Genomic DNA, 25,168 nt, shown 5'->3' on the forward strand with positions numbered 1-25,168 from the left:
CAATTGGATAAAAACCTGCACCATTTGCCCCTGTAGAAGGATAAAAGTGGTGTGAAGGTCATCTTGCTTAGACAAAAGAAGAAACAGAGAAGGAGAAAGGAGATGTAGAGGAGGAAGGGTGGAGAAGCTGTTGAAAAAAAACATGGCAAGGATTAATTGTGTTCTTCAGAAACTGAAAGCTAGGAGTTGGAAAATCTCTTCTTTGAGAAATAAAGGGGGAAAATGGATTGAAAAAGGAAGATAGATTCAGTTTGGTTCATGTGCATTTGAATAAGTAATAACTAAAATGTAAAATAATTTATGAATTATTTAAAAATAAGCATATTTTGAACATGTACTAAAAGCAGATTTTACTCAGTTTGTCAATAATGTCATCTCTACTAATAAGGTAACAACTGATTGGTTCTCACAGAGGAAACTGCACTGCAAACAAGATGGGGAGGAAGGAACAGAAGAAGACACAGAGGAAAAATGTACCATCTGCTTGTCTATATTAGAGGAAGGTGAAGATGTGAGGTAAATAATACCTCTGAGTATCACAATATAGTGCTAAAATACTGGCTTTAAGAGCATACTTGGATATGGCACTCTACTCTTTGCCACACTTCCTATTTTGTGTTAAAATTAAACACTGTCTGTCTTGGCAACTAATAAATATAAGTTTTGACTTGGAGCACTGATTATCCTGTTCATATTGTCTTTGGGTAAAATGTGGGTTCTTCTCTTACAGTCTCCCATAAGTCTGTCTTTGTCCACAAGCCCAAACTGATACCATTTTTTAAACATTACAGTGTGGAAGGTATTACTTGTGTTTTTAATTAAAATCATACTGTGCTGTCAGCTTTTGTACCTTGGGAAGAAAATTAATTGGTTTAATTCCCGATTATCAAGTTTAACTTTTCTGGACTAATAATGCTATTTAAGCTATAGCAACCTTCAATTGCTGTAACCCAGCAGAAGCTACCTGGTACTTGTCTTCATTGCTTATGTCCATTGCTTCTTTTAGCTAGATGAAATGTAAGTCAGATAGAAAGGCTAGTGAGGCCTGTGGGAGAAACATATGCATACGAAATAGATGCTTCAGTAGCAAAATCCACACTGCCTTTTTTCCCAGTGGGTACACTGATATGCAAATGCTTTATTAACACTAATATGTTTTTTCTGTTTTTCTGACAGGCGACTTCCATGTATGCACCTTTTCCACCAAGTGTGTGTAGATCAGTGGTTGATTACTAATAAGAAGTGCCCAATTTGCAGAGTGGACATTGAGGCCCAACTGCCTAGTGAAAGCTGACACCATTTTCCAGAACTCTTGTCCTCCTTCTTGCTCCCTCTCATCCTTCCTGGTACTGCAGTCAACCAAAGATGGCATGACTTACCTGCGCAGATTTGGAAGCATTGAACCTAAGAGTGCTGGCTCTGCTATATGGTACAACTAATGCTAGACCTACAGTTTATGTAGAAGACCGTTGAGTTTCAGTGTATTTATAAAATGTTTTTTTTAGGTTTTTCTTTTTTCTTTTTTTTTTTTTTTCTTTTGTTACTGTATTTTTGCATGGTTCCTTGTATTGCATTTGTTTGCACATATTATGGGCTTTGTGACCCCAAACTTGCAGGCAAGAATAGCTGCTTTAGTAAGTAGAACTGTGTGGTCTCTTTTTCGGTTTGTTTTACATAGTTTCAAGCTTTGAAAGTATGATTTCACTCATTACTAACCTCAGATTCCTTAATTTAATCAGTCATGTATTTTAGTTTAATGTATAAAGATCATCTAGAAAAAGGCTAATATTATGTATTGAGACATTCCTTCATTAGGAAAAAATGGCTGCTGTATATTTACAATATCAGTTCTGAGTCAAATAACATCTGTAACAGTGGGAACAGAATATGAACTATATTCAGTTTGCTACATACTGCATACTCATCACCAGAGGTTTTGTCTGATCAAATTTGTTGGAAAATTTCAGCACAATGCAGATATATTTGAATGTCAATATTAAACATTTAGACTGCTGTTCAGATTGTATTTATCATTTTCTTCCTATGTCTAGAAATTTGAGTCCCTAACTTAATATTTGCTGCTGTGAAACAGCTCTAGTGAACACTAAATGTTGATTTCAGTTAGCTGGATTGTAGATACTTGCAGATTGAAAAAAATAATAATAATTCTTAGGGATATGAGAAAAGCTTAGAATCTTTGGTCTCTTTCTGCTAACTTAAGTTGAAGTGTCTGTGCACACTGAGGGTTTTTTGTTTGTTTGTTTTGAATATAAAACCATTCAGTCAGGACTTAGAGCTGCAGGGTTGTTTTTTTTTTGTTTCTTTTTTTTTTTGATTGGTTATGTTTTGGGGGGTTAGGTATACATGCATTGATAGAACTTATAAAGATTCCAGGCTTGTCTTGGGATTTTTATTAGTTTTAAGGTTAATAAAATTAGCTAAATTCAGCTGACTCTTGGTCTTTTTTTTCATTAGAAAAGTGAAATCCTGTAAATTTCTGTAGACAAAACTTATGTGGTTACCTAGTTTTACCTTGACTATAGATTCCCTCTATAAATTACCAACAGTCCATCACTGATTGAAATATTTTCTATAGTTAAGATTTGCTGCATAATATAGTATATAGAATTAAGTTATAATGTACTAACATTTTGCCTTTGGAGGAGGTTTTAATCCACATCAGGTCTCAAGTTGCTCATCAACATTCTTACACATATAATAGATTATAGTTTATTTAAATGTGCTCAACAGATGCTGAAAATTGCAAAAACATTGAGGCAGTATTACTGTCACATTGGAGAAGATGTTCCTAGGGGATCATATATGATGAACATGTCAATAAGCTTGCATTAAGCTACCTGCTTTGTAAGTGGATTGAATAATAAATACCTTCAGTTTCTCTTGTCTTTGTCTTTCATAATCAGATTAAGTGTAAAACAGTTTACAGTAACCTAGAAAATGTTATGTTTACACTAAAAAAAAGTGATCCATTTATAAATATTACCTTCTCTAATTTGATGTCTGTTTTTTGTCTAGTTAAAGCTGCTTTTCCCCTCTCCCTTCCCCTCCCTGTTTTTTTTCCCTCCTCTCATCTGTTAGGAGTAGCATTTCCCGGTGCAGTGTTTATTGCTGGTAACAAAATTAACACCTCTGGCACTGAGGCATTAAGTGGGATTAAATTTTATTCCAGAATGTGTGATAAATGGACGTTCTCAAACTTAACAGCGTTGCTAAAACTGAACTTTAAACCACTTTGTGTATGGGAGACATGGGGGAGAGGCAACACGTGATTTGAGTGCTTCGAAACCTGGCATGGTTCTATGCTAAAGCTTCTTGAACGTTGTGACTGTAGGAAGCTATTGGAAATTGAAGCTGAATTTGATAAAAATTAAGAAAACTGACTGGAAGGACTGAGCAGAAGATGGTTCCTTTTCTGCAGTGACTATTGAAAAGGAGTGAAGTGACTTTGAACGCTGATGCTCTAAGTCTGACAATAATAACTTTTTAATAAGTTTCCAAGAAGGTACTTGAGAGGCATGGGGCAAAAAAGGACAGGACCTGTGAAATAACTGAGAACCCTGGGTATACGATGGAATCTCTTGGCTTCCTTAAGAGACAAGCACAGGTTTGGGGGTTTTTCTTTGGGATACTTTTACGCACCTGATGTGGGTGCCTGGTACTAGAGGTATTTTAGTGGCCCATGCATTGACTTGTTTTATAACTGCTACTGATATTGTCTTGCTTTTAAATGTATGCCTAACATTGTAATGTGATGTTGAACACTTAGGTATTTGGCAGGAATCACAGTGTTCCGATCCTATATGCTATTGCAGGAGCTAATAAAGCTGCAGCCTATTTCTATTCCAGCAAGTTGTGACTCGACCATAACTTAAGCAGGAAAATGAACAGGCTTTTGATTTGGGAAGATTTCCACCACTTACTGTGCTTTACATGCTTAGATGCATTGCCTTAAGTTATCTGCAGCATCTCTGAAGATACGATTCTCACCAGTATGCATCAGATTACTTTTCATATCAATTTCCATTGTCAAAAGAAATCCTTTTGTATGCAATAAATAAAATGTTAGACCGGTATCATTCAAGGTCTGTTTCCTTCTGCCTTCCTTTGCTTTCTAACTATTGATCTTTTCTAACAAGGAAAACTTCCCACACTGAGGCACCGGCCCGTCCCTGTTGCGCATGCGCCAACCCGAGCTCCCGGCGGAAGCGATGGGGTCATTTTCCTCCTCGGGTGAGGCCGCACGGTGCGGGCCAATCGAGTGCGTGCATCGTACGAAGCTGTCCAATAGGAGCGCGGGGGGGTATTTAAAAGCAGCCGCGCGGCGCGAGGCAGCAGTTGGTGGTGTTGGTGTTGCGGTGAGCTCGGCTGTGTGAGCGGCGCCGGCGGCTGCGGCCTAACCCTGATTTACGGAACCATGGCGGTAACGCGCCGCGCAGCCGTGAGTGTCGGGTGTGCGGGGCGCGAACCGGGATGGGCCCGGCTTGAGGAGAGCGGGGGGTGGGAAGTGGAGTGAGTCCACGCAGCTGGTTGAACGCATGGGTGGGAGCCGGGGGCTGGATCGTTAGTGAGGAGATGAGCTGCGTGTCCCCAGCCGGCACAGGGCGCTGGGGGGGCTTTGTTGGCACGGGTGGGACGGGAGTGATGGCGATGGGAACGGGGTGCGGCCTTGGGCCGTGTTCACTACTGGGGGGATTGGCCGGAGCGGCGGGGAGTCTGTGAGGAGCACGGGGCTGTAACCGGGCGCCGAGGGGGGGAGTAAACTCTTGGAATGGGCTGACAATAGCAGGACACGGGGAAATGGTTTTAAGTTAAAAGAGGGAAGATTTAGGTTGGGTGTTAGGGGGAAGGTCTTCACTAGGAGAGTGGTTAGGCCCTGGAACAGGCTGCCCAGGGAGGTTGTGGATGCCCCGTCCTTGGAGGTGTTCAAGACCAGGTTGGACGGGGCCCTGGGCAACCTGATCTAGTAAAGGTGTATGTTTGGTGGCCCTGCCAGGCAGGGGGTTGGAACTACATGATCCTTGAGGTCCCTTCCAACCCGGGTCATTCTGTGATTCTGAGGTGGGGGTGGGGGTGCTGCTGCGCTCCGTCCTGCCCTCGTCCCGCAGCTGGCCTTGAGCGCTCCCCCGCCGAGCGAGGGGTGGGGGAGGGGGAACACGTGCCGGGGGAGAGAAGGAGGGAGGAAAAAAAAACACTTTTAAAGTAAACTTTACCATGGTTTAAACTAAAGGCCGCTTTCAGCGCTCGGAAACTCCTGGCTGGCAGCCCTGCCCACGGCAGGGGGTTGGAGTTTGATGGTCTTCAAGGTCTCCTCTAACCGTTCTGTGATTCTTTGCCGTGGAAAGCAGAGTGTTTATATCCACATGAGATAATTTCTTTGTGGTCTGTAATAAAAAGAGCGTTTTCCCTAACCAAGTGGAATTATTGAAGTGGGTAAATACAATAAACAGGTGCTCACTTGCTGCCTGTCTAACTTGGAGTTAATAGGCTTTGAGGAGGAATGAGGGTTTGTGTGGTGTTCTGAACGAGCAACTCCATATCATAGTACTCTCAATACTGTGGCTTCTTCCTTTGAGCCTGTGTGCGTGCATAGGAAATGAAGTCTGCGGAAGTAATGCCTAGTACATGTGGTGTGCCAGAATGGGGGTATGTTCTGTAATGTAATTAAACATCTGAAAATCAGAAGTTGGACAAACTTCACTCAGACTGCCATTTTGTTTTAGGTCATGAGAGGGATGGAGAATGCTGTGACAGGGCATAATAACAAAGCCAAAGTGCAGGTGACTGGCAAAAGGGCTGTTTTGGAAGAAATAGGTAACAAGGTTACAAGAGGATCCACCTTACCTAAGGTAAAGTACACTTGAAATCTGTCAGCAGGGACAGGATAGGTAACTAGCTCTGTGCTAATAGCTGTTGTTTTCACTACAGAAAACGGACTGCATCAAACCACCAGTAAAGGCTACGAAAGGACCTGGCAAGATGACAAATACAGTTGTACCACCTAAACCTCCAGCTGCTGTGAATCAAGCAGTCAAAGACACTACTACTATAGCTGCAAAGGTGGGCAGTAATGATACTAATCTGCTTCTTAGGGTTTAGCTGGAGCCCTAACATCAAATTTTATTTGTAGGTGCATTTCATTTCCATGTTGAAAAAGTGGGGCTTTTGTCCTGAGGGTTTGGTTTAATGTGTGGCATCTGGGTGAAAGCTTGCTACACTGGGATGCAAACTCTTTCAGCTTTTGATCTTCATAAGTAGTTAAGCTAGAAAAATGTGGGAATAAAGAAACAACGGTGATTAGTCAGTAGAAATAAAAGCACTGATCTGTTTCTTAGGTTCTGTCCCCTGTCCCTATGGATGTATCTATGCAAGAGGAGGATTTGTGCCTAGCCTTCTCTGATGTGTTGCTCCACAACATAGAAGACATCGATGCGGATGACTCGGGGAACCCCCAGCTATGTAGTGACTACGTAAAAGATATCTACCTGTATCTGAGACAGCTTGAGGTACGACATACTGAGTCTGTGCTGCTGCAGTGGAGTGTTAATCTTGTTGCTCACGCAGCTCTTTCTCTCACAGCTGCAGCAGTCTGTGCGCCCACATTACCTTGAAGGGAGGACGATCAATGGACGTATGCGTGCAATTTTAGTTGACTGGCTTGTCCAGGTCCACTCAAGATTTCAGCTTCTTCAGGAAACGCTCTATATGTGTGTTGGAGTTATGGACCGCTTCTTACAAGTAAGTCGCAGAGATGTTTATCAATGTGTGTTTGGACAGGGAGATTTGGTCAATAACTATGGTCTTTAAAGGCATGTAGGATTTATCCCAGGAGCCCTACTGTTTGTCTGAGAGTTCTGTTACATAGCATCTGAAGTCTAAAGCAGTGATTCTCTGAACTTATTATGGGAATGCTTTTGAGTCAGAAAAATATGTTTTTAATAATCACAGGGATGAAAATGGCATTTTAAGTTGATGAATTATAATGTTTGTCTAGAGTTTAAATTTTGAGGTGTGCTTTTCCAACTCCTGTATTGCAGAATCATCCAGTACCACGTAAGAGGCTTCAGTTGGTGGGTGTGACAGCGCTGCTTCTAGCCTCAAAATACGAAGAGATGTACTCTCCTGATGTAGCAGACTTTGTTTATATTACTGATAATACCTACAGCAGTGCTGATGTTAGAGAAATGGAGATCACGATTTTGAAAGAACTGAACTTTGATTTGGGACGGCCTCTTCCACTTCACTTCTTAAGAAGAGCATCAAAAGCTGGGGAGGTGGGTACTTACCTTTGCTATCTAGAATCTTCACATGTCACAGAATTGCAGAATGGTTGTAGTTGAAAAGGACCATGGAGGCCATTGGGTCCAGATTCTTGCCCTGCTCAGAGGCAGCTGAAGCTGCTTGCCTGTATCATACCCAGGTGGCTTTCAAGTACCCCTAACAAGGGAGACTCTACAACTTATTTGTTAACCTCTTCCAGTGCTCCATTGCTTTCTGGGTAATGAAAGACAAAACGTGTATATATAGAGTATATATAGAATTTCTTCTTGTTCCCCTTGATGTTACTGGCTAGGTATAATCCTGTCTGGGTTTTAGCTTTCCTAACCTAATCTCTGTCTGCTCAGGCAACTTTGTAGTCCTCCCAGGTAACCTGTTTCTGCTTCCATTCCCCATAGACTTTATTTTTGAACTTACATAAGTGCAGAAGCTCCTTGTTGATCCTTAGAGACCTCCTGGCCTTTTTTCCTGCCTCCTTATTTATGGGGTTGCACTGCTTCAGGGCTTGGAGGAGATGGTCCTTGAATACCGACCAGCTTTCTTGGTGGCTCCTCTTCCCTCTGAGACTTCCTTCCATGTCACACTGCTAGGTGGTTCCCTGCATATTTCAAAGTCTGCTCTCCTGAAGTCCAGAGTAACAAGCCTCCTGTGCACCCTCTTTGACACCCTAAGGATTTTGAACTCCGCCATCTTGTGGTCACTGCAGCCAAGGCTGCCCTTGAGCTCCACGTTACTTACCAACCCTTCCTTGTTGGTGAGCACCCTTTCAACACCTTCCAGGAACCTCCTTGTTTTCTGGTGCGCTGCTGTGTTGTCCTTCCAATAGATATTAAGGTGGTTGGAGTCCCCTATGAGGACCATGTTTTGTGAATGTGAAGCTGCTTCTATCTGTTTATACAGGGCCTCATCCACTCAGTCTTCCTGATCACTTGGCTTGTAGCAGACCCACACTACGATGTCTCCTACCCTTTAACCCAAACCCATAAGCTGTCAGCTCCTTTTTTATCTGTAGGTGGAGCTCCAGGAACATCAGGTGGTCATTGATGTAGAGAGCAGCACCCCCCCACCCCCTTTCTCCCCCGCCTCTTGAAAGAGTTTATACCCATCTATTCCTGTGTTGCAGTTGTGAGAGTCATCCCTCCTCATCTCAGTGATTCTGTTGACATCGTAGCCTTGTGGTCATGCACATGCGTGCATTTCCTCCTGCTTGTTCCCCATGCTGCACATGTTGGTGTACAGGCACTTGAGTTGGACTCAGAGATTTACTATGATAGATCTCTGTGTAACTTCTAAAGCTAGCTGAATTCCTAATGAAAATCTCTTTTAATGCATTTTATAGTCTTCCCCCACCCTCTAGAGCATGGGTGTCCAACCTTTTGGCTTGCCTGGTCTGTGTTAAGAGGAATTATCTTGGACTGAATAAGCATAAGTTACTCCAAAAATAATGCCTTCTATTAAATTCCATGGAAAAGTACAGCAGGTACAAAGAGCTCAATAGCAATATTTGGTAGAATAAATTCTCAGCTAGAAAATGGTCTCCTTCACTGTAGCCATCACCATTAGCTGTGCATTTTCACCAGTGGGGAACAAGAGTTGTGAAGTGAAGGATTATTTTTCTCTCATAAGAGGTCTTACAGAAGTCTGGTAAAGAGGTGTGATCAGATTTCTTGTTTTCAATATCTGATTGTAACTCCATTTATTCAATTTGAAAATGTGCACGTAGTGTATTTATATCAACTGAAAAGGGTGTTGTGATCACAAATCAGTGAGTTTTTGAGACCTATTCTCAGCCACCTGTATCAAAATGGAAAGCCCAGCTGCATATTCTTTGTTGTTTGGAGCAGTGCATTTAGCCAATCAAAATGTATACAATTACCTGCCATCACTTGAATCACTACTGCTTTCCCTAAGCACGCTTTCAGTCAACACAGTATTAATAGAGCACTGATGGTTTGGCTGTTGCTGAGCAATGGGTGTCTGTGGGGCTGCTCTGGTGAAGAGTTGAGATGGCTGCACTGTTTGCTGGGCCATGGGCTGGATGTGCCTGCTGTAGTGGGTGTACTTGTAGCCCTAGTTGGGCACCCGGTGCTCAATACTGTCATTTTGTGTTAAAAGCTCCTGAGACTGTTCAAATTCCAAAGGCTGCTAGACACAACAGGTCTAGAATTTTGAGGCAGTTGCTCATTAATGTTGTTTACTATTGTTTTTCCAAGTCATTTTGTAAGTTGACACTTCAGAGTGGTTAATTTTATTACGATAAGGCAGGTGAAACCATGGACTAACAAACTCTCGCTCTGGTAGGCGGATGCTGAGCAACATACGCTAGCAAAATACCTCATGGAACTGACGCTGATAGACTACGACATGGTGCACTACCACCCTTCAGAGATCGCAGCTGCTGCCTTGTGCTTGTCGCAGAAGGTTCTGGGCCACGATAAGTGGGTAAGGGTTGTAATGAAAATCATGGGGGTTTTCATCCATACAATTGAATTGAACCCTTTAAAAAATACTTTAGGAAATAGTTCAGCAGAATTGTTGGAGATCAGATGACTGGCTGATGCACAGCTAATATAAAATGATGATACCACTGAAAATAAAGCTAACTCTTTCCTATATGAATGCCATGATACAGTGGTGTTTTTTCTTATGAAACTGAGTGACAGGAGAGCAAACTGTATCTTTTTGTTTTGGGTTTTAGGTTTACTTTCTTTTTTAAAGGAGATATCGATTTTGTAGCTTGCAAGAAAACTAGACTAAATCATAGACCGTGAATAATGAATCGTACCTCAGCTATTAGTTACTTTTGCAAGGCATCCTTTTGTTCTGTATGGTGCAGGAATGTGACTCAGCTTTGATGTGTTTAGTCTTCCACTGCATACTAAACATTATTCTGTATCTGCATTTTTATCTGTCAGTGCTGCAACTCCCAGCACTCAAGGCCAGCAGCTGATACCTGGGGCTTTAGTGAGCTTAAATAATTGTGTCTTGAGCGAAATTCTCCCCCTTTATAGAGGCCACATTTCTTATGTTGTGCTGCAGGGTACCAAGCAGCAGTACTATACTGGGTATGCAGAGGACAGTCTTACAATGACAATGAAGCATATGGCCAAGAATGTCGTCAAAGTAAATGAGAACTTAACAAAATATACTGTAAGTACATCTACTTAAGTAAGTCTTCTGATGCTTTAGAAAGTCACCTTTACTGCATGTTGTGGTTTCCCAGATGAACATTTTATATGTTACCTTACAGCGTATTCTATTTTGACAAGCCTCTGAAAAGTTGTTCATAAGTACTAACATCAAAACTCTTTATCTAAACTACTCTTGCTGCTCTGCCTGCTGCTTTACTTCTGCCCCTTACTTTCTTTTGTTTGCAAAACAGTCAGACTAACTCAAAATCGTCTGCCTGGATTTAAGAACTGTGCATGTGTGTAAACTTCCTGTAACACTGTTCCTCCGCAGGCTGTAAGGAACAAGTATGCAAGTAGCAAACTCCTGAAGATCAGCACAATCCCTCAGCTGAAGTGTAACGCTATCAAGGACCTTGCTGCATCACTCTTACAACCCTAGGTAGATGTATTCTGATGATATATGCACTTTGTGTCATCCTCCTCATTTGCCTACTGAGGAAAAACTACTGCCCTGTGTAAATAATATTCCAGCCCTACCACCAACATTTCAGACTCTCTCTCAAGTTTTAAACCTACTTTGTACTGCAACTGTATACCTAGAAATAAAGCTCCTCTTTCAAAAAAATAAAACAAAAAACCAATTCTGCCTGCCATTTGATGTTATGGTAGGACACTAGTCAGAGTGGGTGGCTGATGCGCTTTGCATCTAGACATGGGTGATTATTCTTTGTGGTTGTTTCTGGTGATAATCTGGCTTCATAGTGGGTTATATTTAGTAATTTGTTCTCACTCTTGAAGAGAGGCAGGCTGTTAATTGTCCCTTGATGTACCTTAAGGGATGTTTGTTGTTTAGTTTATCGCAGTGTGTTGTCTCAAAGAAGTATTCAAAAAGTAGTGTGACTTCAGGCTTGGGAAAGAAGTAGGCTGTAACAGAGACAGCTTTGTGAGGCTTTGTGTTTACGTAGTTAGAGTGATGATGGACAACTCATTTTTCTATCTTTGTATGCCTAAAGAAAGAGCAGAGGCAGCAAAAAACCTCTATAGTCACAACTAGTGGTATGCTCAAAGGAGTACAAGCATTGTAAGTGCCTCAGTTATTTTGCCTTGCTTCATTCATGCCTTTCTATTGATGTAGTACTTAAAATACATTTAATGTTAAATTGCAACCTTATGATATTCTGTAAATCCTGCTGTAGTCGTTATCTCCCTTCACTGTCTCCTGTATGGTACGGGTGTGCTGGCTCTGATACAGAATCAAGACCCCAGAGCTATGAAACTACCCAGTCATCCACGTTGTATCCATGGAATAATGTGAGTGTTAATCTTCACAGGCAGGTGTCTGTTCCCTAGGATTAGACAGATAAGTCGAGTCTAGCACTTACTGCAAGTGTTTTGGGGTGGAAAAGTGTTTGATCACTCAAGTCTATGCAGTTTTTCCTGGACTGAGATACTAGTTTCTGGCTTATAGTCCCAATACAAAATAATGCATTCTGCAGTTGGTTATCTATTAATGGAAATGTTTGTGCCTAAATTAAGCCCGGGAAAGTGGGTTTGGAGGGACAGGATTCAAGATCTGGCGTCTTAAGAGCAGTTATAAAAATTATGCGTGTTGATTTTTAAAGAGTTGTATAAACTTTACCAAGAAGTGCAGTGTGTAAGGTTTGGCTTAGCTGGGCAATAGCAAAAACAGTCTGAAATACAGCACAGGAGGGGCTATTTTTTATTAAAAATCATGACAGTAAAATCGAACAGGTGGTGGTTAAGACATGTTAGCATGTATAATATCTGAAAGCAAAGTGCACAGTGAACAGACTTGTTAAGCTACCGGCTTCTTGTTTTGTTTTACGGAGGTCTGGAAGGCAAAGCAATGAATGCTTATAACTGTGGCAGACAGCAGCAACTCTAAATGGTGTGGGAGGCAATCAAACTTAAACAGTAACACTTCTGCTTTTAGAAATCAGGAGGAGTACTGCCTATCTGTAAGTACCTGGCGTAAAAACTGTAGTAGAACTTCTATGAGTAAGAACAGTGGAATACAGCATTATACATTCATACATGTTTCTAATATATTCCGTTTTTATATACAGTATAGGATTTGTTTCCATAAATGTACAGCTTTGCATAAACATTAACAGGTGGAGCATCAAACGTAAATCCAACATGGGCCAGCCATATTCTAATATAAGTCTTGAAGGCAACGTAGTTTAGCATTACTATGCATTTTTCTGTCTAAGCTTTTGTAATGCCTGCTGGAGTCCCTAAACACAAATCACCCAGTTCCATTATACCTCTACAGAATTACTTAAATACATGCCATCATGTTAGGTTTTTTGATGGTGATACCCCCAAAATGACCCTAAATCTTTTCCACATGTAGCAGCATAATTGACATGTTCCCCAGAATCATCTGCATTAAAAAAAAAATGTGCTTTGAACATAATCTTTGTTAGATAATTAAAAAGACTATTATCAACTAGAGGCACTTAATACACCCATTTCCAAGTGTGTGGTCCCAGATTATAAAGCACCTTTCTGTTTCAGTATGATGGGAGGTTTGAGTATTCTTCACTTGTGAAGTGTGAAAACCAGGTTTTAAATATAATAAATAATTTGTCAGCATGTCCATTGCTGTATGGTTCTGAGAGGATCAAAGTCTGCTGTGAATAACATTCTTCTTTCTTGTATGCAATTTTACTGGTGAAAGGTACTGCTGAGAATGGCAGACATTGGGAGATAAGTGTCCTGAAGGCAAAGTAGCTTCAACACTGGTAACTTCATGCCATTATTTTTTTTTTCCTGGAAGTCTTTTATATCTTGGTGACATAATTGTTGGGGAAGAGGCCTTGTTTCCCTCGTAGTCTTCCTGTCCACCAACCAGAAGGATCTATAACAAACAGCAAAGTGAGGAGTGAGGCTTTGTAAACTTTTTTGTCTGTTTTCCAAGGCACACTGAAAAACTTCTTGACTTGCTGTCAGCCTCCTTATAAAGGACTGATGATAAATGACTTGGAGAACTGAACTTGCTAATCTCTTGGCCACATGACTGTGCCTTAGGTTTCTTTGGAGACAAACAAAAGATGCTTCATTACTTGTTTTTCTTATGACATGGGCTAATTTTCAGTCAGAAACCCTTACAAGTTACACTCTTAACTAAACTGACAAATCTACAGTAGCAAATGCTGTGCATCTCTTTTAAGTGTTCACTCTTGCCTTAAAGTGACTGGTGAGGATATCTTTGCTCTCTGAGCAATCATAGACATTTGCAAGCCTAGTCATGGAACAGAACTCCAGGTTTGCTGCAAAAGTCATGTCTTTTTCTTACTCCTTGTGAAAATGTACCTTCAAGGTGAATGCTTTTATACACTTACATACCTTCTTTGATGATATCAATCACGTCGTTGGCATTAAAGCTAAGTTCATCGGTGTCCTGAGCATCATATGCGTACAGTGCCCTGCACTGTGGTACCTGAGGCTTAGGTTTTGGCTGTGGTTTAGGCCTTCCTCCAGCGGGTGGGGGCCGGTTTGTAGACTGCCTGCGAACACTGGGGGGTCAGGGGTAAATAATATTAGCATCCTTCAGAAATTAAATGCACTTGTTAACTGTCACATAAAACCAGGCATTTAAGACTTGGACCACTCCCTGTGAGTAAAATTAGGTAAGTACTTGGAAACAGCATGTCAAATGCATAGGAGAAAGCAGTGCTTAGACTGGAATGGAAATAAGTAAGTACTCAGGTCCTCACAGCTCACTGCCATCTGCAGTGCTGCAGCTGCCTTGAGCTGCCAGCAGGGTGTGTGTGCCTCAAGTGAATGTGCTGCCCTGGTGGGGCACAGCTGGTTCACGCTTCTACCTGTATAAGACTGGTGGAGAGGGGCCTGGTCTCTGCTGAAAACGGGGCTGTGTGCCCAGAGCTGCAGCTTGTACTCTTTGCTGTTTACCCTGAGGAAATGGTACTTCATAGGAACAGTGTAGATAGAGAGCTTTTTATTTGCTTGGAAACTAGAAAGTGGCCCTGGGCTTTTAGGGATAGCATTTGGTTGATAGCTGCTATGAAATACCACATCACGTCTTTCCTTTCTGGATTAAATGTAATAAAGAAGATTCTACAGGTGTTTTAACAGCATTAAGTAGAAGGTATGGTGCCAGTTTAACATATTAAACTGCAACTGGTGCACCCTCATTCCCAAAGCTTTACAATTTGTGACTGAACATGTTTTCAGTCTGATGGAAGAGGAGTCCTTTCAGTGCAGCTCCATAGTCCTGATCTGGGCATCTACAGGAATGTTATCAGCAGTGAAGCTTAAGCACGTGGCACTACTTACAGAAATTTACTCTTCTTTCTCAGGTTTAATGTAAATCTTACCCAGCTGCTCCTTGGTCGGGTACTTTAAGAAAATCCAGGCTTTCTGGTTGCTGTGAGATCTTGCCTGATCCTCCTGACAGCTGCTGTGGTAAAGTTGGTCGTGTCATGTTGGTGTAGAGGTTCTTCTGACTGGCCTGCTGATTTGCTGGCATTTGAGGACGTAGTGCAAACTGTGGAGCATTTGTTACTCCATTTTGCTGATGACCTGGAAGTTAAATAAAGCATGAACACATCCAGTCCATGTAATGGCTCCACAAAGGTAACCCTTTTCTTGGTTTCTGGGTGATAACAAGGGTAAATATCTTGAGTTTGAAAACAGTTCCACCTATGTTTGAACTGCATGCAGGATCAGGGTATAAGGATCTCCATCCTTTGCATTCCTAAAGCCCATACTGAGGAAAGGGGAAGCTGTGCTCAAAAACTGAGTTAGGCAAACTGGTATAAGTAAGTTTCCCCTTTTCCTCTGCTTATGCATGTTCAGAACTATGTTATCTATAGCCATCTCCATAAGACACCTGTAGACCTGGACATATCAGAATGCCTTGAGTTTGAATGTGTGAATAGAAATGTGTGAGTGAGCAAGTACAAATGTGAACACATACACATGTATAAATGAACACATGGATTTACATGCACATACACCTATATACACCTGTACACTCACATGTACGCACACTAAATTTGTGTGTGCATCTACATCTGTGTGTGTATGTGTGCGTGCTTATGTGTAAGTACGCATGTGCATGTGTGCATGCATATGTGTAATGTCTGTGTATACACACACTTACCTTTGGGCATTGCTCTGCTTACATACCAAAGCGCACGTGCAGAAGTATCCCCAGCACATAGCTGGGAAAGGAAGAGTCCCTGAGTCAGGGACACAAAGTCTACTGCTACCAACTAAGAGGTTATGAGCCTGCAGTGTGTCCTTGTGGACAAAGCCAATGGTAGGCTGGGGTGCAATACAGGGTGTGGCCTGCAGGTTGAGGGAGGTTATCCTCACCATCCTCTGCTCAGGTAAGAAGCTGCGTGTGTGTGTGTGTGTGTGTGTGTGTACCTATGCAGACCTGCATACATACGTGTAAGAGAAGTTGGGAGTGTATGCATGTGTACTGTCTGGACTTATGCCTTTATATGTATGTGCATATCCACATAGACACAGAGGTGCACATCAACAGACAAATACACACGTGTGGAACACAATACACAGACATCTATGGGTACCTACTACATGCAAGTATAAACACATGTGACCATGCATGAACACAGACCTATATGCAGACCTAACTGTTTGTAACCTTCAATGAGGAATGTGACCAAATCATATCATTGCTTCAGACTCCTGTAAAGTCCTGATCCCCTACAAGCAGCTCCTTCATCACGGTTGTTTTTTTACCTAATAATGGCTATTTTACAAAAGACTTTTGACTTGAGGTCTTCACGACAATTCTACTTACCTTTTAACCATAACATATTACTCTTGTGAATAGTGGTCAATTCAGCATTTAAATTCACTCCTCAGATTTTATTTATAACTGCCGTGATCATCTAGTTCATCTCCACAGTAAAGTCAGGGCTCTGTCTTGCAGGACACAGCTGTAGGTTCTTTATTACCTGGGACTGACACACCTGTCCAGCAGCTGTCACACAGCCAAGCTGCAAGTGTACATCCACTGCACTTGGGACTTGAATACAAATCTGCATCCAGACCACCTTAACATAATGCAGATTTGAACTTGTCTAAATTTACAAGATGTCTTCAACCAGTAATTCTTTTTTGCTCTTTTTCTTGCAACTCTAAAACTGATGAGTTTTTAAAAATGCAAATGAAAAAAAAAAGTCTCCTTTTGCTTTATTTAATTCATCCTTGATGAGTATTCACTGCCTGCATTTGCAGCTTTTTTCTATAGCCACAATGATTTCCCACTTTACTGGAATAGCTGCAGTTATTGCAAATCGTGCAGTCCTTTGTTTGACTCACACGGCTGAGGGTGTCAGTAGGATCAGGAGCTGGATAGGGCACTTGGTGACCAGGTTGGAGTACTGAGCTTCCACTCGTTCTTACTACTGTGCTTCTCCATAAAGAACAGCTGACTGACTTGAAGAGAATCTTTCATTTTGGACACAAAAACCCTCACCCAACAAACAGCAGAAAAAAAAATAGCCTGGGAAGTGGTGTGTCAATGGGATATTGTTCTTTCCTCTGAGTTCACAGGCTAAATTAATCGTATCACTTCAGGGCAGAAGTGAAACACCCTCATTACATCAATCCCACACAGAAAAAAAGCCACGTGTCTTGACTTACTGGCACAACTGATAGGGCTCAGCACGTGGATTACATGAAAGTTATTGTGTAACAGAGTAGGACAATGAGCCATAAATTGCATTCTGCTGTTCATGGCTCTGAAAGCATTTTCATGTGTTGTGTCTTCGTAAATGTATGTATTTTGCCCTAAAATGGAAAGGGGAAAGGCCATGAGGTGAGCTTAGATTCAGCATCTTATACTCAGTGGCCAAACACAGCAGCATCTCTGGCCAGCTGCTATCCCCTGGGTGTTTATTTCTGCTGAAATACCAGCCCGATTGGTACCAGACTCCCAACAGCCTCCATAAACTGCCTGCACTGTATGATTCACTTAATAGTAAAAACTCTACCATGCAAATTTAGTGGAGAAAAAACTTACTAGATGGCAAGAAGAAAACATAAACCTGAATTCTGAACTTTGCTTTAGACATGGGGCTAAATAAACTTACCAGGAGGAGGAGGTGCAGCTCTCATAGGGTAAGACTGAGCTTGAGACCTGCTAGAATTCCCTCTGCTCTGAGAAAGGTTACGCCTTGTAGGACCTGAAAGAAATGGCAACAGTCCGTTACTCTTTCATGATTCCATTAATTAGGTAAGGTCTTCTGGCTGCAAGGCTGCTCCTCTATGGTCAGAGAGGCTGATCTTCAGGAATAATGCATGTAATGCCTACAGCGTTATCCACATTGTGCTAAACCTTTAGGTGCAACAAGGATGACTTTTAGGTGTTTTCTCCCTTTTGCGATCCAGTTCAGCCATAGGATATAAAGGTGTCTTGAGACCACAGAAAATGAGCCCCCAAAGACCATTAGCTTTAGGGCTTATTTTAGCAACCACTGACAGCTGGCACGGCAGTACTTAACTTTTGACTAAATCACTTTTGATCAACAGTTTCTCTGCACATATAAGTACATGTTTCCAGTCCTATGACACCAAGAAATTTCCCTGGGACAAAAGAAAGAAATAAATCTGAACTTGTCTAATAGTCCTCTCCCATTTGATGGGGAAGCAGTTCAGCAAAATGCTCCCACTGGTTAAAAGTTCAGTGTTTTATATTGAAAGGAGACATTTTCTTTCTTTTTTAATCCTCCAAGGAAACTGTACAGAAAATCCTTCCTTCTTCATTCTCTTCATCAAATCCTCTGAGTGCTGGAAGCTTCCAAGTGCACAATCAGTATGAGGAAAAGGTAAAACATAGAACTCAGACAGCAGTCTATGTGCAGTTCAGTCTCTGGTGATGCACAGGAGTTACTTCCTTTCTGCATCAGCACAACTGTAGGGACAGCAGGAGCCCAGAGCAGTGACAAAGACTCATCTACAAAATGCCTGGTTAGCTGTGCTCTCTGTGCTACGTCATGAGTAAAAACCCAGATTGATTTTGACACAGGGAAAAAGAATCTCAGGCACTTCAGAAGCAGCTGTTATATATGGAAAGTAATAAGTATCAAAAAAACCAGAGCAGTAAGGAAATTTGTTGTATCATTATGATCTATAACTTGGATCTTATTTCCAGTGAAACAATAAATAAAATGCTGAGGCAAGAGGCAAGCAAGGAGAGAAAGGTAGACTCAACCTCCTCTGAATCATCACTAATTTCTAATGGAAAATCATACGTACGGGAATTCTTTGGTAGCCCCGGTCCAATGCTGATCTGTAGCACTTTATTGCTTGGTTTGAGAATGGCGATATCTCCTTGGCCTTGCATGAATTGCACTTGTCGAGAACCAGCACTGCTCCATGGCCCCCAGCTCTCCTTTTTCAACTTCACTTCTAGCCTAGTATAAGCCCATGGAAACAAGAAAAGGAAATAAACTAAACAACAAAATGATACAAAGCAACTGTGTGTCAAATCAGGACAATGATGCTTGGCAGTAAATAACTTAGAGATATAAAAATAAGAAGTTCAGACTAAGAACCTGTATTCAATGAGTAAATAACCTGACATAAAACAATTAAGCTGCTTTTTTCCCTTCTCTCCTTGTGTTTTTCTTTACTTAAATAATGTTTTAGCTTTCCTGGTAAAGGAAGGAAGTTTAAGATATTCAGGAGAAGATAGAATGTATAATGAGCATTGAGGTAAAATGTGCAAGGCTCTGAGCAACAGATGTGTCCACCATAAAACAGATTCAGGCACTGCCTCTTCATAAGACGGTACTGGAGCAAGCTAATTAGTGCTCCATTCCTAAACATCCTAAACATGCTTCTGTATATCCTATTAGGTGATTAATGCATGCTTTGTGTACATAGCTGGGGAGTGAAATTTTTGCACTCATCTTTATATATACACATGCATTCCTATTTCCCGGTACTTCCACACTGTCTGCTCTGTAATGTAATCAGATAAAATACATAATTATAATGATAAAATGTATGGGTTGCCCAGAAAAGCTGTGGATGCCCAACCCCTGGGGGTGCTCAAGGCCAGGCTGACTCCTGGGCAACCCAATCCAGTGGGTCCACCCTTGCCCACAGCAGGGACGTGGAACTTGGTGGGCTTTCATGTCCCTTCAAACACAAGCCATTCTGTGATTCTAACAAGCTACAAAAATCATGGTTTAGTTTTGGCAAGGTGCCACAAATAAATTATACTTTACACCAAAAAAAAAAAGGTACTGACTTGAGATACCCCCCAGTGCACAGCAGTAGATGCTACAGGAACGTTCCAAACTTCAGTTGTCTTCCTCTGCCCCTTCACACTACAATAACCCTCTCAACTTTTATCATTCCTGCATACAAATCCAAGTCCTTCTGCTGCTCATTTCCTTCACGGGTAAGAGTATTGGCAGCTCTGACAGCACAGAGGTGCTCTGTGCCAGGCCAAAGGTGCAGACCCTTGAGCATGAGGTGTGTTCAATAGAACAAAAGCAACTCATCTGCGCACACAGACAGTGGAAAATGGCAGACAGCCCAGGTACAATCCCAACCCATGACACTGTGATGTGCTAAAACAAAGTCCAGGTCACTTGTGTTTTTACAGTGTGCTGCCTCTTCTAAATCAAAGCAGTGTCAGGAGCTCTGAAAGCAGCATCCATTTGTACTGTCAGTGAGAGCAAAGATTACTGAAAAAAACAAAACTCACGTATTGCTGAATTTCAGAGGTAGTTTTCCTTGTGTTTTCTCTTCATATCGTTTTGATAAGAGGCTTAAAAACTCAGTTTTGAAGACTGATTCAAGCAAGCTATCGTATTCCTGTTCGTGTAGAATGAACATGTCATCCTGCATCGTGCTGAAAAGAAATGGGAACATTTACCATTAGGAGTAAAACTTTACCAGCAAATACAGCCAGTATTATAATAAGATTTGCAAAGAACACATGGTTAACTTGTAACAACATAAGAAAGTCAAAGCAACATTAAGAGCAGAGTCATGTTTTCTGAGAACACCTTTTTTGATCAGCTGGTAGTTGACCCTCCCGTCCTCCCATCCCTTTCTGGCAGATTCATTTCTGACTTCCTTTGCTTTTCAAGGTCTGAGCTGCAATCCCCATGCAGCACCAGTGCCAGAAACCCATGTGCCATGGAGGAGATGGCATAGAGCTTTGGCCATGGAGCTGGGAATTGCTTAACCTTGTCACAGAGCAGTTGTCACAGGCACGGTGCTCTCACCAAATGGAGTACAAACAACTTAAAAAACATTGGATATTGATAAATATTTGAGACAGAAAATGTATGGCTCCTTCTCATGGTTTTCCAGACCACTACAGGGTGTCTGACCTCAAAGCTCCTCTGCTGCTTCATCAACTCACTTCACCAACTTAACACTCGTTCTAAGACTGGACTAAATCTACCTGACTCCTGTGGACATAAAAACATCTGTGAGATCATCACAGGATTTTTCATTTTTTTAAAGAGAAGAAAGCTGAAAACAGGAAAAAGAAACAAAGGTACAAACATGGCCAGCAAGCTCCAAGAGTCACCACTGAGGGAGAAGCTGCCAGTACTATTTCTAGCAGCATTATTCACAGCTGCCGATTCAAAAAAACCCCAAACCTACAATTGTTACTCTAAAAAGCCATTTACAGCAAGGCTGCTATTACTGCAGATACTCCCTGCAAGCAGCCAACCCCCCTATCGCAGCACGCTCCAAAGCTCAACTCGTGTGAATCTGAAATTAACCATGTTAGTTCGTGCTACAGATTTGCTTCCATCTCATCTTCACCTGCAGTTGGAAACATCAGAAAATACAATTTAATCGCAGTGATTTATTTCAATATATCAGACGTCACCCACCAAGTGGAAAAAAGAACCATCTGTTTGCACTTCTTTCCAGAGATCTGAAAGGTTTGGCTGGATTCAGACTTAGCATTTCTTCATAGTTTTCACTCTTTTTCTCCCCTAACAGTACACTACAAACTTGGTAATGCTAAAAGGTAAATTAAGCCTTAATTAAGGAATTAAAGGAAGTTTAAGCTCAGAAAAGTTTCAGTTTCCCATCACAGTCTGTCTGCCCTCGTCACTGATTTCCTATCCTAATTACCCAGCAATTAACACTTGGAGCCTGCTCTCTCGTTTTCCTCACACAGCTGGTTTGCCTCACTGCTCACTATTCTTTAAATACAAAGGTGGTAAAATAAGAAAGTTTTCTGACCATCCTTTTTAATGTATCTACTGTAGCCTATAAATCCCTCCAGGTATTGTGAGTACCTATTTCCTGTATTCAGAATCAAAAAAGAATTTCATATCACTGCTAGAAATGCTCCACACTGTCAGGTATGAAAACAGAGTTCTGAGATGAATGCTGTGTTCTACCACTACCCATTTTTAATACAAGTTCACCCAACTTCTTACTCTGAAATCTTTACAATTGTATAGGAAAGAGTGTATGAAACTACAAGTGAATTACCTACTTACTATTCAAAATAGCAATAAGAAACATAAGAAAGTAATGTAAAATCATGACCTTTGCTACCGTTAAGCAAATCTAGAGCTTTAGTGAGGCTATGAAGGAGATGTGCAAGAAAAACCCAAGCCCTACAGCACTACCCAGCCAGCCGTCCTATTTTTTGCTCACTTGGCAAAGAGTCTGACTTTATAATACTGTTGGGATATCCTGTGTCACTGCTTATCAGATGAATTGTAAAGCTCAGTAATTTACTGTTTCTAAAAACATCAGCAAATTTCCACGAATAGTGGCCATACTCAATATGCTGAACACATTCCAAACTGGGCAGCTGAACTTTAAAGTTCAATTCCTTCAGTAATTTAATCTGTGATGTAGCGTTACCTGCTCTGAGCACATGTCAATACTGCTGAATATTCTGCCTTTCTCGAGTATGGGTGCATCTATCCAATCTTACCTCAGTGTATTGTGCATGAGTTTCTAGGGAGAAATGCAAGAATCCAGTTACCCTCTGCCCCCTTCTGTTTAAAATATATTCAGTCTACTACTCTAATTAAAACATAGCGTTGCTGGAAAAAATAGTGACTACTTTAATAAGAAAATGTTCACTAACATAAACGCCTGTTACTGCAGCATTAAGGCTGGGAATGAAAATAAGTTCAGCTTTCTGTTTACAAGAGTCAATAAATACAGCATAAGAAATACACTCTTCATCAATCAACATATTTCATGCTATTCTACACACATTTCTCTGTCAGAGGAAAGCTGTGTTCAACATACTGACCTTAGAGAAACAGAAAGAATTCTCTCCAGTTCCATCCTTCTCTTTAAGACCTCCTTTACTTGGCCTTTCTCCGGGCCCTGCTTTACCTTTTCACGCCCAATAAGGTATATGCACTTTGGAGTGAGGACAAGATCTCGCTTCACGCTCTGAAACACAAAGACATTTGAAAATACATAACTGTGCAGCAACTGATGCTCTGATGTCACAATGCTGTTCCAAGGGTGTAAGTAATGTGATTTGGGCCAAGTCTTTGGTTTGAGCTGGGGAGTGGGAAGGAAACACTTGATTTACTGACATGCATAACCCCGGAATCAAGACTGCGTTGTATTGTTTTAAATAGCTTTTTCCCCCTCAATTTCCTTATAGAGAAATCCCTAAGATTTCCTAACAGCTGCCTGCCCAGCAAGTCCCACTTGTCCTAAGAGAAGAAGTTTGAAAACAGCAACATGCTCAGAGTACGAGGGTGGGCTGCTTCCCAATGTCTTCTTTGGTCAAAGATTTATTTTTCAAGCTGCCATCCAAGAATTCTTTGGCACATGGGGAGTTTCTGTTAAGTGGTGGTAAAGACATCAGTATAGCACCCCAGCAGAACTCATCAATAGTGGATATCATTCTATAACCCACCTTAAATCGCCTGTCGTATTTAGTTACAGTGTCTGCAAAATCGATCTTCTCCCGTTTGCCCACAAACTGGCACAGCTCTGGGTGGTCCTCCATGCCTATGTAATCTCCCACAAAGTTCCTGTTAATGCTGTTCCGCCTTCTCTCCTTCTTGTTCAGCAACAGATCCGATGCTTAAAGACAAAAAACAAACACTGATTAGTAGCACTTGCTAAAATTGGGAAATCTGTAATTTGAAATAGTGAGTGGTTTCAAACAGAACTTGGGGAACAAGCGATAACCAAATGGTTTATACAATGGAAAGGATAGTGAGATACTGCTATAAACCCTTGTGTTAAGGATCCACATGATTATTGATTCATTCTTACTAAAATATACTGATGGCAGGCTTGGCAGTTTTGATGAATCAAGAGTTCTTCTAATACCAGGGAAATTCCCTCCTATCAGTCTGGCTTGCTTTTAAGACCAAAGCACCAGACAGTCCAAGAATCGAATGCACCCTCAGCAAGTTTGCTGATGACACCAAGCTGAGTGGTGCTGCTGACATGGAAGAAGGAAGGGATGCCATTCAGAGGGACCTTGACAGACTTGAAAGCAGGGCTTGGGTGAACCTAATGAGGTTCAACATGGCAAAGTGCAAGGATTTGCACTTGGGCCAGAAGAACCCCAGGCACCTGTACAGGCTGGGAGGAGTTGTCCTTGAGAGCAGCTCGGCAGAGAAAGACCTAGGGGTCCTGATAGATGAGAAACTTAACATGAGCCAGCAGTGCGCTCTGGCAGCCCGGAAAGCAAATGGGATCCTGGGCTCCATCAGGAGAGGGGTGGTCAGCAGGGATAGGGAGGTGATTGTCCCTCTCTACTCAGCTCTTGTGAGGCCCCATCTGGAGTACTGTGTCCAGGTGTGGAGCCCTCAGTACAAGAAAGACAGAGAGCTGTTGGAAAGGATTCAGAAGAGGGCTACAGAGATGATCGGGAGCTGGAGCACCTCCCCTATGAGGACAGGCTGAGGGAGTTGGGCTTGTTCAGCATGGGGAAAAGAAGGCTGCAGGGTGACCTCACTGCAGCCTTTCAATACCTGAAGGGAACCTATAATTAGGAGGGGAGTCAACTCTTTGAAAGGACTGATAATAGCAGGGCAAGGGGAGATGGTTTTAAGCTAAAAGAGGGTAGATTTAGGTTGGATGTTAGGGGGAAGTTCTTTACTAGGAGAGTGGTGAGGTCCTGGAACAGGCTGCCCAAGGAGGTCGTGGATGCCCCATCCCTGGAGGTGTTCAAGACCAGGATGGATGGGGCCCTGGACATTCTCGTCTAGTAAACATGGAAGTTTGGTGGCCCTGCCAGGCAGGGGGGTTAGAGCTTCATGGTCCTTGAGGTCCCTTCCAACCCGGGGCACTGTGTGATTCTGTGGTTGGACTCAATGACCTTGAAATTCTTTTCCAACCTGAGCAATTCTATGATCACAAGTAGGGCTTACCTTCTTCTCTCATTTGTACGTATTTTTTCCTGGCCGCGTACTTCCTCCATGCCTTCTGGATGGCCCTGGCATATCCATCATACTTCCTCTCCCTCATCTCTTCTAACAAAAAAAGCTGCACAAACAGACATCAAGGTGAGTCAAAAATCTTACAAGACAATTTATCAGGAAGAAACTTTACATTCAACTTTCATATGCATTTCACTCCAGTTCCAAGCTGGTCCTTCTACTACAACCAATCAGTCTTGCAAAAGAAACTATCTGTGCAAGGTGAAATAAAGTGTGCTGTCATCCTCTTACAACTTTCTTACTTGTCTGTACTTAATACTGTTGAGATCATTGGCAACATTTTTCCTT

The 25,168-nt window shown here is 41.8% G+C and overlaps 3 protein-coding genes across 18 annotated transcripts in view; 2 read left to right on the forward strand and 1 right to left on the reverse strand.

The window, feature by feature from the left end:
- Positions 1 to 4,102, forward strand: part of RNF111 (ring finger protein 111) — a 46,278-nt gene extending 42,176 nt beyond the window's left edge. For 6 of the 12 annotated variants that reach the window (XM_085515657.1, XM_085515658.1, XM_085515661.1 and 3 more), the window contains 2 exons: positions 413 to 516; positions 1,177 to 4,102. In XM_085515657.1, coding sequence (XP_085371783.1) covers positions 413 to 516; positions 1,177 to 1,294 — 222 coding nt within the window. In that variant the 3' untranslated portion in view covers positions 1,295 to 4,102. Of the gene's footprint in view, positions 1 to 388; positions 517 to 1,176 lie in introns of all 12 variants that reach the window. The other 6 variants (XM_085515663.1, XM_015872397.3, XM_085515656.1 and 3 more) reach the window with 1 other exon arrangement.
- A 252-nt stretch (positions 4,103 to 4,354) lies between these two features.
- Positions 4,355 to 11,068, forward strand: CCNB2 (cyclin B2). The gene is made up of 9 exons (XM_015872411.2): positions 4,355 to 4,459; positions 5,742 to 5,867; positions 5,947 to 6,078; positions 6,354 to 6,524; positions 6,598 to 6,756; positions 7,056 to 7,292; positions 9,598 to 9,738; positions 10,336 to 10,446; positions 10,759 to 11,068. Exons 1-9 carry the CDS (start codon positions 4,436 to 4,438, stop codon positions 10,864 to 10,866), a joined length of 1,209 nt encoding a protein of 402 aa, XP_015727897.1. The 5' UTR covers positions 4,355 to 4,435; the 3' UTR covers positions 10,867 to 11,068.
- Positions 11,069 to 12,124: 1,056 nt separating this feature from the next.
- Positions 12,125 to 25,168, reverse strand: part of MYO1E (myosin IE) — a 79,339-nt gene continuing 66,295 nt past the window's right edge. For 4 of the 5 annotated variants that reach the window (XM_085515647.1, XM_085515645.1, XM_015872388.3 and 1 more), the window contains 9 exons: positions 24,812 to 24,926; positions 23,341 to 23,510; positions 22,717 to 22,862; positions 20,173 to 20,319; positions 18,711 to 18,868; positions 17,546 to 17,638; positions 14,792 to 14,996; positions 13,800 to 13,969; positions 12,125 to 13,311 (listed from right to left, as the gene is read on the reverse strand). In XM_085515647.1, coding sequence (XP_085371773.1) covers positions 13,235 to 13,311; positions 13,800 to 13,969; positions 14,792 to 14,996; positions 17,546 to 17,638; positions 18,711 to 18,868; positions 20,173 to 20,319; positions 22,717 to 22,862; positions 23,341 to 23,510; positions 24,812 to 24,926 — 1,281 coding nt within the window. In that variant the 3' untranslated portion in view covers positions 12,125 to 13,234. Of the gene's footprint in view, positions 13,312 to 13,799; positions 13,970 to 14,791; positions 14,997 to 17,545; positions 17,639 to 18,710; positions 18,869 to 20,172; positions 20,320 to 22,286; positions 22,413 to 22,716; positions 22,863 to 23,340; positions 23,511 to 24,811; positions 24,927 to 25,168 lie in introns of those variants that run through there. The other variant, XM_085515648.1, reaches the window with a different exon arrangement.

The sequence above is a fragment of the Coturnix japonica genome, chromosome 14 (genome assembly GCF_054131305.1).
Source record: "Coturnix japonica strain WE chromosome 14, WE-NBRP24, whole genome shotgun sequence".
NCBI lineage: Eukaryota > Metazoa > Chordata > Aves > Galliformes > Phasianidae > Coturnix > Coturnix japonica.